At 49.8% G+C, this 16,626-nt stretch overlaps 1 protein-coding gene across 1 annotated transcript in view; it reads left to right on the top strand.

Moving 5' to 3' along the window:
- The window catches only part of HIRA (histone cell cycle regulator), a 1,376,152-nt gene that overhangs the window by 334,312 nt on the left and 1,025,214 nt on the right, over positions 1–16,626 (top strand). Inside the window, exon 10 of the mRNA XM_069620059.1 lies at positions 14,747–14,817. Coding sequence (XP_069476160.1) covers positions 14,747–14,817 — 71 coding nt within the window. The remainder of the gene's footprint in view (positions 1–14,746; positions 14,818–16,626) is intronic.

Consider the following 16,626-nt stretch of genomic DNA (forward strand, 5'->3'; position numbering starts at 1 on the left):
ACAGAAATCTTCCGGGAGTGAGGCTGCAGTTCCATCAACCCTGTCAACCATTTAAACGGCTGAAGCCACGGTTTAATCAGAATTACCTATCCAACAACTACAACAGGACAATATATCATCCTGCAATAAAGAAATACTGAAAAACCCTACAAAGGACCCTGTACAGCACAGACATCTTCTTCTAGGAGTATCTCCTATGACCTACTCCGACATCATGCCAGATGAAATCTTGCAGCATGAAATAAACATCGGATTTTGAGCCTCCAAGAGAAGAGTGCCCAGTGGTCACAGAGTCCGATTCTGAGGAAGGCAGGTTCCAACCTAAATAGGACAAGCCTCCTAATCACCTATCAAGAGGAGAGGAAACACCTCTGAGGCTGCATAATGTACCACTTGGTCTTCCATCTACACCTTCAGGAACTGGAGGTATAACAGCAACATAACCCCTTTTAAACCTGCAGTCTTTACTCTCCCTGCAGGTACTTCACTCTGCAAAAGCTGCTGGGACAATTCAATGCAAGCACCTCCTCAACCACAGGGTGTTCCTCTCTGCAGGAATCACCAGGATATACCAGGTCATCAAGAGCAAAGGCATCCAGGGGACCGTGAACAGTGCTTGCGTTCTGCACATAGAGCCCAATCTCCACCTCCAAGTAGGGATAGTCCGCAAATAGGCGAACAAGAAGAAGGGGAACTAGTGGATACAGATCAAGACACCGTTCCAAGGGTCATAAGCACTACTGCCTCTTCAACTTCTCCTCGCCGAGACGATACGTGCGATATGGATGACCCGGACCAGGATACACAGGGTAGTCCAGCACAACCCTCTCCTCAAGACTGCACTGGGGCTTTCCACTCCATGGTATCTGAGGCGTGCCAGGAATTTGGTTTAAGGAAAAGAAAGCAATCTTCCTACGCACTCTCAAACATCCATTCGAGGGGATTGGGTCCTCCGACGTATTCCATATCTGTGACATGTAATCACCACAGCTGTGCTGCTTCGGAAACTTTTTTCCTGGCGTCTGCGTCCTGCGTCTATGACGTCGATGCGCTGTCGTCGAGGACCTCCTCCGACGTCCGACGTCATCCGATGTGATAAGTAGGACGCACGACGCCCATAGCCTCAGTTCCGTTTTTTCCGTGAACGTGTTGCTTCGTGTTTCTCAGTTAAACGCCTCGACTCTTTGGAGTTCTGTTCTTCACGGTTCTTTGAACCTTTTCGTTTTGTGAAAATCCTTCGTGTGAAGATGTCTTCTACTTCGTCTTCGACCCCGCGTCCGGGCTTCAAGAAGTGCGGGGAGTGTGGGTCCAAGATGTCGGTGACGGACTCGCACGACGCCTGCCTGTGGTGCCTCGGGGAGGCCCACGACACGGATGACTGTATCGACTGCCAGTCGCTCACGTCCAAAGCCTTACGCGAACGTAAGAAGAAGTTGTCGGTAGGTCGGGTGTCCAAGCCCCGGAAGTCAAAGTCTGCGGGGCTTTCGACGGATGATTCGAGGGGTGACTCCTTCTAGGAGTCGGTCTCGCCACTCCTCAGCCTCTTCGAGGCATCCTCGGAAGCGCCGACACCGGTCGTCTTCCAGGTCCTCTTCGGAGGACTCTGCCCGGCACGTTGCTTACCCCCCCAGCCGTGTGACGCCGGAGGAATGGGCTTCCTTCGGGAAGAAATGCTGGTGATTCTTGAGTCGCAGGGTACTAAGCCGTCCGCGCCCCCGAGTGGGGTCGGCCGTGAGAGGTCGAGAGACACCACTCGCAAGAGTGGTCGGCACGAGTCACGGGAGAGGTCCCGTTCAGACAAGGAGACTCGTTCTCGACGTACCCGTTCCAGGTCCCGGTCCTCGACGCGTTCGAGACTGTGTGCACCTGTGAGGTCTTCGAGGAAGACATCGACGTCTGAGGCGTCGAGGGGGTCGACAGGCTTTCTCGAGGCTCCGGCTCCGATGAAGTCGTCGACGCTCAGGTTGTCGAGGGACACGCTCGGGGCTCTGGCTTCGAGGGCTGTCTCGATGCCGCCGATGCTGGAGGCGCTGCATCTGACGTCGACGCCGATTTCCTCGACGCCGATCCTCTCGACGCCGATCCTCTCGACGCCGATGCCGGTTCTCTCGACGCCGGCGCCGATTCGCTCGACGCCATCGATGCCTTTCGTGTCGGAGGTACCCCGTGGCACGGGAGAACCCCCTAGGAAGGCTCTGGTTAAGAGCAAGCACTCTCGGGTGCCTTCTTTTCGCCACCTGGAGTATATTTCAGAGGCGGATGAGAATTCTGATGGCCTGATTCCTAGTCAGGTTCCAGATGAAATTGTCTCGGGCCATAGTCAGTTTGACGATTTGAGGCAGTCACTGCACGATGCCAGTGGACTGGACACCTCTCCGGAGGTGGAGTTTTGTAGGCCTGAGCCTGGCTCTCATGCCGATTCCTTGTACCGGCGCCTTATGGCTAGGGTTTCTGAGTACTTGGGATGGTCTGCTCCCCCAGGGGAGTTTGTGCAGGATGATCTGACGGACATCCTTGATGTTGGTCCCCCAACTGACCCGGTACTGCTTTCCATATGGCTTTACAGAGAAGGGTGGCGGCGGCTTGGACTGCTCCGGAGAGTCTCCCGGCGGTGGGCAGATCCTTGTCGCGAAAATACCGTCCAGCCAGTAGCGACCCCTGCTACTTGACCAGGCACCCCAGTCCGGAGAGTTTGGTGGTGCAGACGGCCGCGGCCACGGCCCCGGCAAAGCAGGCGTCGTACCCTACCATCCCTCCTGATAGGGACGACAAACGTTTTGATGGCTGGGCGAAGAAAGTGTTTTCTTCTGGTGGTATGGCGCTTCAGGCAGTCAACTCCATTTGTGCCTTGTCTCGTTTCACGCACACTCTGTGGAACTGTGTTGCGTTAGCGGCTGAACATATTCCCGAAGGGGACGAACGGGATGGTTTCCTTGCTATGGTCGAGGATGGTAAGGATGCCATGTCTGAGTCCGTTCAGTCGGGTCTGAATGCGTCAGTAGGTCCATGGCGGCGAGCACCGTGATACGCAGGTTTGCGTGGTTGCGGAAGTCGGGGTTTGCTCCTGATGTGCAGTCCCGGCTCCTCAACATGCCCTTTGACGGTGAACACCTTTTTGGCAGAAAGGCTGACGAGAGCCTTGAGAGGTTGCAGACCTCAAAAGCTGCAGCAAAGTCGTTGGGCGCTGCAGTTCGCCAACCTCCGCCTTTTCGTCCTAGGGGACAGCAGTGGAGGGGTGGTTCCTTTCGCTATTACTCGTCCTTCAGTAAAGCGAGAGGAGCTGGCAGTCAAAGGGGCCCGAGAGGAGCTGGCAGTCAAAGGGGCCTACGCAGGAGTACCAGAGGTGGACGACAGGGTACCCGTGGTGCCAAGGCCGCTCGGGCAGTTGCCTCTTTGCCCTCAGGTAACGCTGCAGCCGCTCCCACTCAGTCATGAGGCCATGTCCCATGGTTCGCCTGTTGGGGGAAGGCTGGCGCAGCATCTTGGAGAGTGGCAAGCCATTACTTCAGATGTGTGGGTTCTGGAGATCATAACCCACGGCTACTGTCTTCCTTTTCGGCACAGGCCTCGCGACAATCCACCGGGGAACCTCTCTTTGCAGAGTCCGATCCGCTCCTTGCGCAGGAAATTCAAGCCCTGCTGGAGAAAGGCGCCATAGAACTGGTGCCTGTAGCGGAGAGGAACAAGGGATGGTATTCCCCTTATTTTCTCATTTCGAAGAAAGACGGGGGATTGAGACCCATCATGGACTTGCGCGGTTTGAACAAACTCCTCAGGAAGGACAAGTTCAAGATGGTTACTCTCTCTCATGTCCTCCAGGCCCTTCAGCTTCAGGACTGGTTGGTGTCTCTCGACCTCAAGGATGCTTACTTCCATGTGCCGATCCATCCCAAGCACAAGAAGTACCTGAGGTTTGCGGTTGGCGACTCGCACTTTCAGTTTCGGGTCCTGCCGTTCGGATTGACCTCCGCCCCGAGGGTTTTCACCAAGCTCATGGTGGTGGTGGCAGCGCATCTCAGGCAAGGGGGGATTCACGTCTACCCCTACCTGGACGATTGGTTGATCAGGGGGAGCTCTCCCGAGCAAGTCCTGGATCATCTGTCCGTCACCTGCCACTCCCTTCACAGGCTGGGCTTCTCCCTCAATTTAAAGAAGTCCCATTTGACGCCAACACAGCGGCTCCAGTACATCGGAGCAGTGCTCGACACTTCCCTGGGGCAGTGTTTTCCTCCCCAGGTGAGGGCTCTTCACATTCAGCAGATGGTGCACAACTTTCAGCATGCCCAGACGCTCCCAGCGTTCGAGTTCTTGATGTTGCTCGGCCTCATGGCATCCTGCATTCTTCTGGTGCCAGAGGCTCGCCTGCGGATGAGATCTTTGCAGTGGGCACTCAAGACGCAATGGTCGCAGTCCTCCGGCAGGATGTCGGACTCGGTTCAGGTGCCGCCTTCGGTCGCCCGGGACCTTCTGTGGTGGGCCGTCGAAGGCAACTTGATGAAGGGGGCTCCATTTTGGCTTCCCTGGCCGGAGGTGACGATCGTGACGGATGCAGCCCTCACGGGATGGGGAGCTCATGCCAACGGGCTGACAGTCAGCGGTCATTGGTCTCCGTCGGAGTCCAGACTCCATATCAATCTGTTGGAGCTGAGGGCCGTCAGGCTAGCCCTGAAGGCTTTTCTGCCGACTGTGCGAGGAAAGAATGTCCTGAACCTGACGGACAACACAGTGGCCATGCACTACCTCAACAAAAAGGGGGGGGGGCGCAGGGTCACTTCCTCTGTGCAGGGAGGCGATGCAGCTCGAGTTCTGGGCCATCCAGCAGGAAGTTTCGATCTCGGCAGTTCATCTGGCCGGAGACGAAAACGTGACGGCGGACGCTCTGAGCAGGCAGAGCGCGATCTCTCACGAGTGGGAGTTGGCTCAGGAGATTCTCCTGGAGATCTTCGCCCTTTGGGGGACCCCTCAAGTGGATCTCTTCGCCTCCAGTGTCAACTGAAAGTGCGAAAGGTTTTGCTCGCGGGAATTTCCTCCAAAAGGAGCCTTAGGAGACGCGTTCGTGGTGGAGTGGTCATTCCCGCTGCTGTACGCGTTTCCTCCAGTCCCCGTCATCCCGCAAGTGCTGCGGAGGTTACGGAAGTTCGGTTCCCGGATGATCCTCATTGCTCCGGCGTGGGCTCGGAGGACGTGGTACCCGGACCTTCTCGACTTGTCCATCTGCCCTCCACGTCGTCTTCCCTACCGAGACGATCTGCTCTCATGGGAGGGGGGTCAGGTTCTCCATCCAGAGGTCAGATCCCTCAACCTTCACGCTTGGCTTCTGAAAGGTTGAGGTATAAGGATTGGGACCTCCCTGAAGACGTGATGGAGGTGTTGCTTTCGGCCCGAAGGCCAGCAAAAAAGTCTCTGTACCGTTGCCGTTGGCGTAAGTTTTGCGTCTGATGCAAGGTTCAGAATGTGGATCCTTTTTCATGTGACATCCCCATGGTTCTGTCCTTTTTACTTTCTTTGGCCCACAGGGGCTTGCAAGTGGGTACCATTAAAGGTTACCTGGCGGCGCTGTCCATCTTTAAGCGCTCGTCTGAAGAGTGTTCTTACTTTAAAATCCCTTTAATTTCACAGTTTCTGAAAGGGCTCACTAATGTGTTTCCTCCGTTACCTTTCCTGGTGCCCGGTTGGGATTTAAACCTTGTTCTTAAGTTTCTTATGGGTGCTCCGTTTGAGCCTTTACATTCTTGCCCTTTGAGGATGTTAACTCTGAAAACTGTGTTTTTAGTTGTGGTTACTTCCGCTCGCAGAGTGAGTGAGTTACAGGCACTTTCAGTTAAGCCACCCTTCACTCTATTTCACAAGGACAGGGTTGTCCTTCGAGTTCGTCGTCCTTTTCTTCCGAAGGTAGTGACGGAATTTCATTTGGCCCAGAAGGTTGTTCTTCCGGCATTCTATCCTCCTCCGCATCCTGGTAAGGAAGAGGAGAGGCTCCATAGGCTTGATCCTAGGAGAGCTTTAAGCTTTTATGTTTCACGCATGTCCCGGGTCAGAGTGGACGATCAACTCTTTATTGGTTACGCTTGAAAGCGTTTGGGGCAAGCTGTGACGAAACAGACTTTGTCTCGCTGGATTATTTTAGCCATCTCGGAGTGTTACCGCTTGGCGGGTAGGGACCCACCGGCTGGCTTGCGGGCCCATTCTAGCAGGGGTGTGGCTGCATCTACTGCCCTGCAGAGGGGTGTTCCTATTCGCAACATCTGTGATGCAGCCACCTGGGCTTCAGTACATACATTTGTACGTCACTATTCCCTCGATTCCATCCGAGGGCAGGATCTGGCCTTTGGCAAGGCGGTCCTTTGCTCTGCTATTTGATTGGCTATTCTAAATTTTGATTCTAAATCCTTTCCCTCCTCCTTGCTCTGGTACTGCTTTGGGAGTCTGTCATAGATATGGAATACGTCGGAGGACCCAATCCCCTCGAGGAACAAGTTACTTTCTTACCTGTTAACGTTCTTTCGATGGGATGGTCCGACGACGTATTCCATATCGCTCCCGCCCTGCCTTCCCCGCTGCAGAATTTCTTTTGCGATGCAGCTTCCGTTCCGCAAGGCTTTGTGTCTGACTGGCAGTTGACTAATATCACACGTTCTGGGGGAAAAAACTACAACTGAGGCTACGGGCGTCGTGCGTCCTACTTATCACATCGGATGACGTCGGACGTCGAAGGAGGTCCTCGACGACGGCGCATCGACGTCATCGACGCAGGACGCAGACGCCAGGAAAAAAGTTTCCGAAGCAGCACAGCTGTGGTGATTACATGTCATAGATATGGAATACGTCGTCGGACCATCCCATCGAAAGAACGTTACCAGGTAAGAAAGTAACTTGTTCTTCTCAGAACCAGCACTTAAAGGGAGATGAGACAGAAAATGAGACAGAAAATGTAAAGCACCTGATACAGCACCAAAATGTCTAACCCCAGCCCTCTCTGGAGTCGATTGTGTCAGCACAAATTTGCCACTCCCCCGGACAATGAAGGCAGAAAAATTGATGCCTTCGGGGAAAAAAGTGTTCACCATCGGGGCCACAACTGTTAAAGCGGCCAATGCCTTTGCAATAGCGGCTCACTACGACCAGGAAATGTGGGATCGCTTGGCTCCTGTATTAGAGCACTTGCCAAAAGAGCAGCGTAAAGAAGCCATGATGCTGGTACGTGAAGACGAGTAGGCCTCAAACCACAGTATCAATATTGCAGTGGATCTCGCAGAAACATGATTCAAACAAATTGGTAATGGGGTCGTCCTCGGAGGGCAAGAATGGCTACGCTGCACCGACTTTAGACAAGAGATGCAACATAAAGTGGTGGACATGCCGTTTGCGGGAGAGAACATTTTTGCTGACAAAACTGACAAGGCCCTTAAAACAATGAAAGCGGACTCTGATACTACTAGATCACTAACAACCTTACAGGGCAGAAGGTCTTTTTGTTCCTTTCGAGGGGCCTCAGGTTCTCATCCTCAAGTGATAACAAAAACTACAGCAGATTGGGATACTTCTCCCAGGGTTACAAGGGAAATTACCAGTCCTCACGGCACAGCAGGGAGTACCACCATGTACAACACAAACGTGGATCATCTACCTCTCATAATGGTAGACAGAACAAGGCTTAGAAATTACTGCCTCAGGGACACACCATTGGGAGGAAAAGTGGCTTTTTATCTCCACAAGTGGCAGGCTAATACAAAAGACAGATGGGTGCTAGATGCCAACCAGTGCGGCCACTTGTTGGAATTTAAGCGCGCACAGAAACCTTTACCTCCAGCAAAGGCGTCACACCCACACCTTCTCATTCTACAACAGGAAGTGTGTCAAATGTTAAAGAAACGGGCAATCGAAAGAGTACCTCCTTTATCAAAGGGAAAAGGGTTTTCCTCAAGATACTTCGTCAAGAAGACGGATGGGAAGTGGCATACAATCCCGTTTAAAAAAAAAAAAAAACACATCACAAAGCAAAAGTTCAAAATGGTCACCCTACAAGATGTCATAAAGGCTGTATAACGCAACAAATATCTAGTCACTTTACACCTAAAAGACGCTTACTTCCACATCCCAATACATACAAGACACCGAAAGTATCTCAGATTCAAGTTCAGCGAAAGTCATTACCAGTTTCAAGTACTTCCATTCAGACTCAAATCAGCCCCCACAATGTTCACCAAATGCCTAGCACCAGTGGCAGCTTTCCTCAGAAAACAGGGCCACCACGTCTACCCATACCTAGACGACTGGTTGGTTTGAGGTCCAACATGTCAAGAAGCAACGGTTTCTCTGAGACAAACACAGGCTCTTCTCCAGCAATTGGGATTTGCAATAAATGTACGCCAAATCTTCAGTTCCATCAAAAAGTTTGGTGTTCTTGGGCACGCAGTTCCTCACGGCCTTGTTAGACCGTCAACCAACAGAGTGAAAAAATGGATAACCCTGACAAATTCCTTCACTCCAAACAAACAAATCACTGTGCGCAAATATATGGCTCTACTACTACATGTCGTCCTGCATTCCACTAATACCCAATTGCAGGCTAAACATGCGGCTGGTTCAAAGATTTCTAGCTACCAGATGGTCCGAAATACAGGGGTCCTGATCAGACAGTCATCATCACCCTGGCTCTCTCATATTTGCTGAAATGGTGGACAATCCTCGACAACATTTCGAAAAGGGATGCCCCTAGTAGAACCCACTCGCCATCTCATGATCGTAACCGATGCCTCCCTAGCAGGGTGGGGAGCTCAACTAGACGAGCACTAAGTCAAATGACTGTGGACTGCTAAAGAATCCATACTCCACATAAATATCCTGGAGCTGAGGGCGGTACATTGGGCCCTAATGTCTTTCCTGCCTCTAATCAGGAATTCAGTAATGTGAATCCTCCTGGACAATACCACCCCAATGTTTTATCTGCGCAAACAAGGCGGAACAAGATCAAACACACTGTCTGAAGAAGCACAGACCATTTGGCACTGGGCCATTCACAAAAACATTGGGTTACAAGTTTTCCACCTCCGGGTATACAAAACCAACAATCGGCCTCCCTCAGCAGGGACTCGACGCAGCCCCATGAATGGCAACTGCACAACAACCAAAAATCCAGAATCTTCTCGGCGTGGGGCCATCCTCCTCTGGACCTCTTCACCACACAGGACAACAAGCAGTGCAAGAAATTTGCGAGCAGGATTCCCCAACCCAGTTCTCAAGGGGGCGTATTCTTGTTCCCATGGACCGGCATCTTCGCATATGCGTTCCCTCCATTCCCTCTCATCAAGAAAACAATCCAGATGATCTGCAGATATCATTGCAAGATAATTCTGGTAGTACCGTACTGGCCCAGGCAAACCTGGTTCTCAAAACTTCCTTCAACGGCCAATCCAATCTATCTCGGATCTCATGCCGATCTTCTATCGCAGAACGACAGTGCAATTCTACATCGCAACGCTGTCTCCCTCAAGCTAACATCGTGGCTCCTGATCATGCCGAATTCGGACACCTAAACATCCTACAGGACTGCCAGCGCATACTGCCTGCAGCTAGGACCCCTTCCACTAACAATTCCTACAACCAGAAATGCAAAAGGTTCTGTGCATGGTGTGCTCAGCACCACAACCTTAAACCACTAGCCATAAGACCTCAACCTTAAACCACTAGCCATAAGACTTCACAAGGTTCTCCCCTGCACACTCAAGCTGGCAAAGGAAGGTCTATCGATCTCCTCCAGAAATGTTCACTCGGCTGCAATCTCCAGATTCACAAGAAAGAGAGGCGCTTCTCCTCTCTACAGTGACAGGCTACTCAAACACTTCCTAAAGGGTCTTTTTTGCACTTTTCCTCCAAAGAAAAGAATTCCACTGGTATGAAGCCTAAATTTAGTTCTAGGCGGTCTCATGAAATCCCCTTTCGAACCACTATCTTCGACACACATCAAGTTTGTGACCTGGAAAGTGGCGTTCCTAATCGCCATTACGTCTTCCAGATGAGTCTGTGAACTACGAGCTTTAGTGGTGGACCATCCATATCTCTAATTCGCTAAGGTCAAGGTAATCCTCTCCACCAATCCTCACTTCATCCCAAAAGTCCCATTGGAATTTCCCAAGAATGCAACCATCACCCTGCCTACATTCTTTCAAAACGCCACCTCCCCAGCAGAGAGAGCTTTACACTCTCTGGGTGTAAGAAAGGCGTTAAAATATTAACTGGACTGGATAAAATCATTTAGATCAACAAAACAGCTCTTTGTCGCCTTTGGCTCCTCAAACAAGGGGAAGGCCATCTCAAAAGAAAGCAACCCAAGGTATCCTTGGTGATTTCCTTTTGCCAAACAAAGGCCAAAAGCCTCTGCGGACTGCAGCTAGGACACATTCTACAAGGGCCACAGGCGCCTCAGCGGCTTTCTGATCGGGAGTGCCCATTAAAGCCACGTGTATACTGCTATAAAATATATTTACACCATGTGAATCCATGAAAGATCCAATGCTGGCGAAGGGGGTAGTTTCTTACCTGTAACTCCATGTCTCCAGCATTGGTATCTTTCATGGATTCACATGCGCCCTCTAGTTTACCCCCTCCAGGAAAACATCCTCTAATGGGGGATATCCCCCATCTGGAGTGGTTAAAACCTGAAGCTGCTGGGGCAGAGCTATACACTCGACGTCCAATTGGTGGGAACTAAAAGCACCCACACTGACGTTGATGAAGGTGTCAAGTTTTCTCCATAGGAAAAATACTAAGTCAAAGTAACTGGGGATTCCCAGCCTGACGACTAGGAATATTCACAGCATGAGATTTCATGAAAGAGAGTAATGCTGGAGGAATGGAGTTACAGCTAAGAACCTACTCACTTCCCCCAAATTTATCTTGGCCTACTTGTGTTTAAATATACCATTTATTTTTATAATACATAGTGTTTCGGTGTTTCTTTGGACCATATGTATGCTACAATTTCTTTACCAAGCTACAGCCCTCTCTCCCTCCTAAGATAAGCCTTAGTGCTCTGCATATGCTACCAAAGGTTCTCATGTGGTACAGCCTTGTACTAAGAGTGGAGTTGTGTACTGCCTCAGATATGGTTTTATGAAGCTTTTAATGGGAAAAACTGTCCCAACAAGGTATAGCTTTGTGTCGTCGGCGTATTGGTTAATATGGATGTTGCGTGTGGCTAAGAGGGCTCCAAGCGGTTCCAAGTGTAGATTGATGATCACTGGGGAGAGGATGGAATCTGCGGGATGCCACAGGTGCCACAGGTGATGGGTAGCATTGATGATCTACAGGAGTCCATCTCAACCAAGTGCTGGGTGTTGGTGAGGTAGGACTTGTACCGGCATAGGATATGGTAGCTGATGTAGGGTGTCCGTGAGCGCTTAGTGACCTACTGTGTCGAAAGCAGACGAGAGGTAGAGTAGAACCAGGCTGTCAAGGATGTTGAGGGTGTTGTCTGCCATCTGTATGGTTGCCTTTTGCATGGTGCATCTGGGTCTAAACCTGGATTGGTAGGTTTGGAGGAGATTGTTGATGTCTGTGTTGCTGTTTATAATCTAAGGCCTCACCAAGGACACATGTAATGCTGTGGCCCTGAGAGACCCTTTTGCCATTCGTTGAGGGTATGCCAGATGCCCTAATCTTGCCCAGTGTGAATTCAATCACACACTTTGGCGAAAAATGTTACCTGTGCCAATTTTACAATATTCTTTTGTTTTTTTTTTTTGTTACCGGCTGTACTTTTTGGGTTACTGGCTGTACTCTGCGGATGGCCCTACCTGGTATGCCACTAAAATAGAGTGACGTTTACTTGCACAAGCCCTTTGTTTGCAGTGTGTGTGAGCAAATGTTCGAGCACAATGGTTGGTCTCCTTAGGCTCACCTGTTTGATGGCAGGTAGCTACGAGGGACTAACTCTATGAGCACAAATGGTAGACATGAGAGCCTTATTTGAGCATTTCCTGACTGAGCCCCAGTGTGTGTGGACCATACAGGGTCTGACCTGATAATTCTGCAATGCCATGGTGCAAGGCCAGGTCCAGGAGGGAGTCCAAGCGGACTAGATAGTGATCTAGTTGCAGAGGGAGAGTCCATGCCGAAGTAGAGGCCCTGTTGAGGAACGAATGACCAGCTGTAGAACCAATCAGAATGCCAGCAAGCATGCTGCATTGAGCCAGGGGTTGTCTCAGAAAGCTCTCATTCAGACTAGATTAGCAGTGAGCAGGTCATTTGCATGAATACCCAGGAAGCGGGGGGGAAATCCTCTCCAGGCCAACTTAGGTGTAATAAGGGGTTGGGATTGCGTACCTGATTGTACCAAGCCTAAATGAGAATCCTGGGGCAGGATCTCAGGATGCCATCAATTGTCCCAGGAGGGCAATGCAGCCAAACGCCCACTTAGCTTCAACTGGGGTCTTGGAGGACAAAACCATCTGCCCAAAGACACTTTTCCTCTGAAACTGTGACTTGGACTGTCCTGGAGTGATCACCTAGGAAACCTTACTTTCTAAATTAGGGCATGGACTCTGGACACATTGGCCTTCTAGAGTCCTACTCCTATTTTTCTTTAATCCATCGTGACTCCTGTTTGTTGGTAGAATTCTCCCATCTTTTGTTGTTGAGAAAATCCTTAGAACCATCTTTCTAATGCTTATTGTTTGGGCTGGCAGGCTATTGGCACATGGGAACTGGGAAGAGGGATACTGTGGACACAAGCTTTTGTGATTTTTTTCAAACTACTAACTGTTTTCTCAGAAGGCTTTCCATTATATCATTAGCAGAGGTGCACAACTTCATGTGGTGTGTCAATATAACCATGATGTAAAATGTTACATACCTGTGATGCACTGCATTTTCCCTATACGTAAATCATACATGAAATATATATTTGTATAGATGTGTTGTGACTAATCCAAAGAATGTGTTCCTTCTCCCCAAGGTGGAGCCACCACCTTCGGGACTAGGGAAGAGAGCATCACCCTCTCTAGGGGACAAGGCAAGCGGGATCCCACTGGGGTTGACCCCTATTCCCCTCCGGACACAAGGAATGCCCACAGAAGATACCACGCCACCTTCCCTTTCCCATACGGATGACATGTTTTTTGGTTACATGGGAAGTGAGCACGGTAATTGTGTGCAGAGGGTATGCAGTGATAAAATCGCAGCAAAAATGTCACCTGAACAAAAAAACGCTGCAAAAATGCAGTGGTTTGACCCTTTAAAGGTATACCCCATTACACCATTTAAGGGGAGCAGGCTTTGCGGTGGTGTCCTCCGTTCCCCTTACATGGTATAATGGTTCCGGGGGTTGCGGTGGTGTCCCCCGCATCCTTTACATGGATTGCGGCCGCAAAACCACAGCCTTTTTGCCGCAATATTTTGTGTTCACTACCATTTTTTCCACGATTTTAACACATGGAACCGTGCAGAACCCCTTTAATGTTTGGTTCTGTCTTGCATTTTTCAGCACCTGCTTGTGGTAGGCAGCACCAGTCAAGTTTCTTTGTCCGTTTCAGGGAGTCACTTAAAGATGGATGAAAAAGCAGTAAGTTGGAGAGCATCTGCTGTGGAGCGAGGAACGCAGGCTCATGGAGCTGCACAGAGGAGGAGCTGAGTACGAAGCAGACGCTGTGGTTAATTGACTCCAGAGACAGTGTGGAGAAACCTGTAGCTTCGACGAATGCGGTACCTCAAGCCAGAGAGTGTCCGCTGAGGCAGGATTCACCACCACCAAAGGCGAGAATTACCGGAATCCTGGATCACAGACACCAATGCTCCCAACTGGACAAAATGGCTTAGAGCATCACTGCCGAATAAGCCAAAGAAGCCCATGACCCGCGTGGGGCCTACCAAGAGCATACCCAAGGATGCGGTGAAAGAACCAGAAGACATAAAGGAGCAAGAGAAGGGACAGACCGAGAACAAACCCCAGGATGGGGTGAGCAAAACTGAGCAAGCAAATGGGATAACGAAGTTTGTACCCTGTGAGGGGCATTGCGAGAGCGTACCCCAGGATGGGATGAATGAAAGAAAGCCGTCATGGGGCAAAGGAAGTCTGTAACCCACGAGGAGCCTTCCGAGACATACCCCAGAGTGGGCAAACAAAGGAGGGCAAAAGAAGGGGCAAGAAAGCCTGTAACCCATTAGGGCCTCCCACAGGTGTACCCCATAAAAGCGGTAAACGAAACCAAAAAAAAAAAACAGGGTCACCTGTGGCTAAGAGAATCAGCAAACTGCTGGATACATCCTCAGATGCTTGCCTGAGGACGTCTAGCGTGGGAGCTCTAAGGAAGGCATGGTATGAAACAGTAAGACAGACACAAGTGATCACAGTTCAAGGGTGTTTATTGAACTTCAGTGCCTGTCTAATCCTAAATCTAACGATGGGAGAAAGCAATCGACACCTGTTTATGTTCTAAGCAGGATGCCTTTTGTGCCTGGCTTTGATCCTATGTAGTAAGGAGTCAATACCATGCATGTGGAATGACATTCCATGGTGTGAGTTGTGTTTTTAAAAATATATAGGATTGATAAAAATGAGAGCTAGTGGACCTCTGGCGATTTGTGTGGCTTTGATTTGAAAGGGCTAATTTGAACATTTAACACGTCACAAAACCTTGTGGTTATCGTGTGGATCAGTGCATCATTAAAGCCACATGGACTTTCTGAATGGAACACCATCTTGTGAGATGTTAATCTGTTCTCCTATCTTTCCCTTTTTCCTTTATAGCTTACATGCTTGAAAAGGCCACTGGTAGTCATACACGAGCTGTTTGACAAGTCCATCATGGATATCTCATGGTAAGCTATGTTTTCAAATGTGGTTCTTTTAAGTTGCAATGTTTGTTCCGTCAGTGTAATGAGATGTTTTGTAGCCTATACATATTAAAGGCTGACCACAGGACACAAGAGTAAGTCGGCATTCCCATTACAGTTTGTCAGTCAACAACCATAAGAATACAGCCAGCATTAGCTTAACCTCCTGACACCAGCTTCCTGTGTGTTGTCTAATTTACCCTACACACTATGAACATCCATTCTACTTACTTCTATACTCTTTCCCAAATCTACTTGTTTAGTTTAGTTTAGTTTCTTTATTTGTACCATGCATTGAACCCTCAGGTAACTGGGTGCACAAGGCTTAAGCAATGGTTGCAGACAGTTTAGACATAAGAGAATAACAAGAATAGTAATAGAAGAAGAAATAAGTGCAGGTCGACCATGGTTACATAAGGGTCGAGACATGGGATAATGAGGTAAAATATCAGGTTAGGTTGCTAGTGTTACAGCAGGCCAAGAGGGAATAAGCAGGTCTGGAGGATGCATGGTGAGTGTTAAATAGCTGATCACTCATGTTTCTTACTGAAGAGCCAGTCCTTTACTTTGGCTCTAAAGGTCCATAATGCGGGTTCCATTCTAAGTCTCAGGGGTAGGGCGTTCCACTGTTTGGCAGCTAACACAGGGAAGCTCGCTCTCCCCGCTCTTTTTAGGAGGAATCTAGGAACAGTAAGGCAATGTGAGTAGGCGGCTCTGGTTGGTCTAATTGGTTGGCGTTTGTTGACTTTGTCTGCCAGGTATTTAGGCATTTGAGAGGCACTTGTGGGTGATGACGAGTGTGTGGAGGGCAATTCTATCTCGTACTGGAAGCCAGTGGTTGTCCTGTCTAAAGCTAGTGATGTCCGTGGATCTCGGTAGACTGAATGCAGATCTTAAAGTGTTATTTTGAGGGGGGACCTGGAGTTTGTTGCGGTTCCTTTCTGAGGTGCCTAGGTATAGGGTGTTGCAGTAGTCAATCTTGGATAGCTCTAGTGCCCTGGCTAAGGTGTTGCAGCTACTGGGTGAGGGGTATGACTTGGAGGCGTTAATTTGTTTGTTAGTGTAGGACGAGGAAGAGGCAGTGGCATTCACTTGCTTCTTGAAAGAGAGGGTAGAGTCTAAGAATACCCCCCAATGTTTTAATTTCTTTGGCCACTTTGATCGTGTTTCCATCGATGTTAAAGGACTCATAGCGTCATTGAGGCACAGGCTGTGGTATGCCATCCACGCCTGGATTTCCAAGTATATCTCGTTGATCCATTTAGCATCATCTTCATGGCATCCTGATAGCGTGATGAGAACCTGCGTGTCGTCGGCGTAATTTGTGTATGTGACAACCAGGTTGTCAAGGCGGTCAAAGAGGCGCTTCGTAAAGATGTTGTAGAGCGTGGGCGAGATGCACGAGCCAAGTGGTATGCTGCAGTGGATGGGGATAGAGTCCGCAGAGGCAGAAGGTGTGAAGATCCTGGTGGTACGATTGGACAGAAATGATTGTATCCAGGTATAATCATTGCTAGAGAAGGCAGCTGCTGTGGACAGGTGATCAGTGAGAATCTGATGATCGACAAGATCGAAGGCTGCCGAGAGGTTTAACAGCAGGAGCATGACAAGCTTACCATTGTCCCTTGCCTCGTCCATTTGGATTTTAAGGTCCAAGAGGGCTGTTTCAAGGGGATTGTGTCCTCCAACATATTCCACATCTATGACAGGTAATGACCACAGCTGTGCTGCTTCGTAAAATTCTTCGGCGTAGGCGTCCTAAGTCGATACGCTGTCCATCGAGGGCCTCAGTCG

This window comes from Ambystoma mexicanum, chromosome 10 (assembly GCF_040938575.1).
Source record: "Ambystoma mexicanum isolate Mex_15411 chromosome 10, UKY_AmexF1_1, whole genome shotgun sequence".
Taxonomy (NCBI): domain Eukaryota; kingdom Metazoa; phylum Chordata; class Amphibia; order Caudata; family Ambystomatidae; genus Ambystoma; species Ambystoma mexicanum.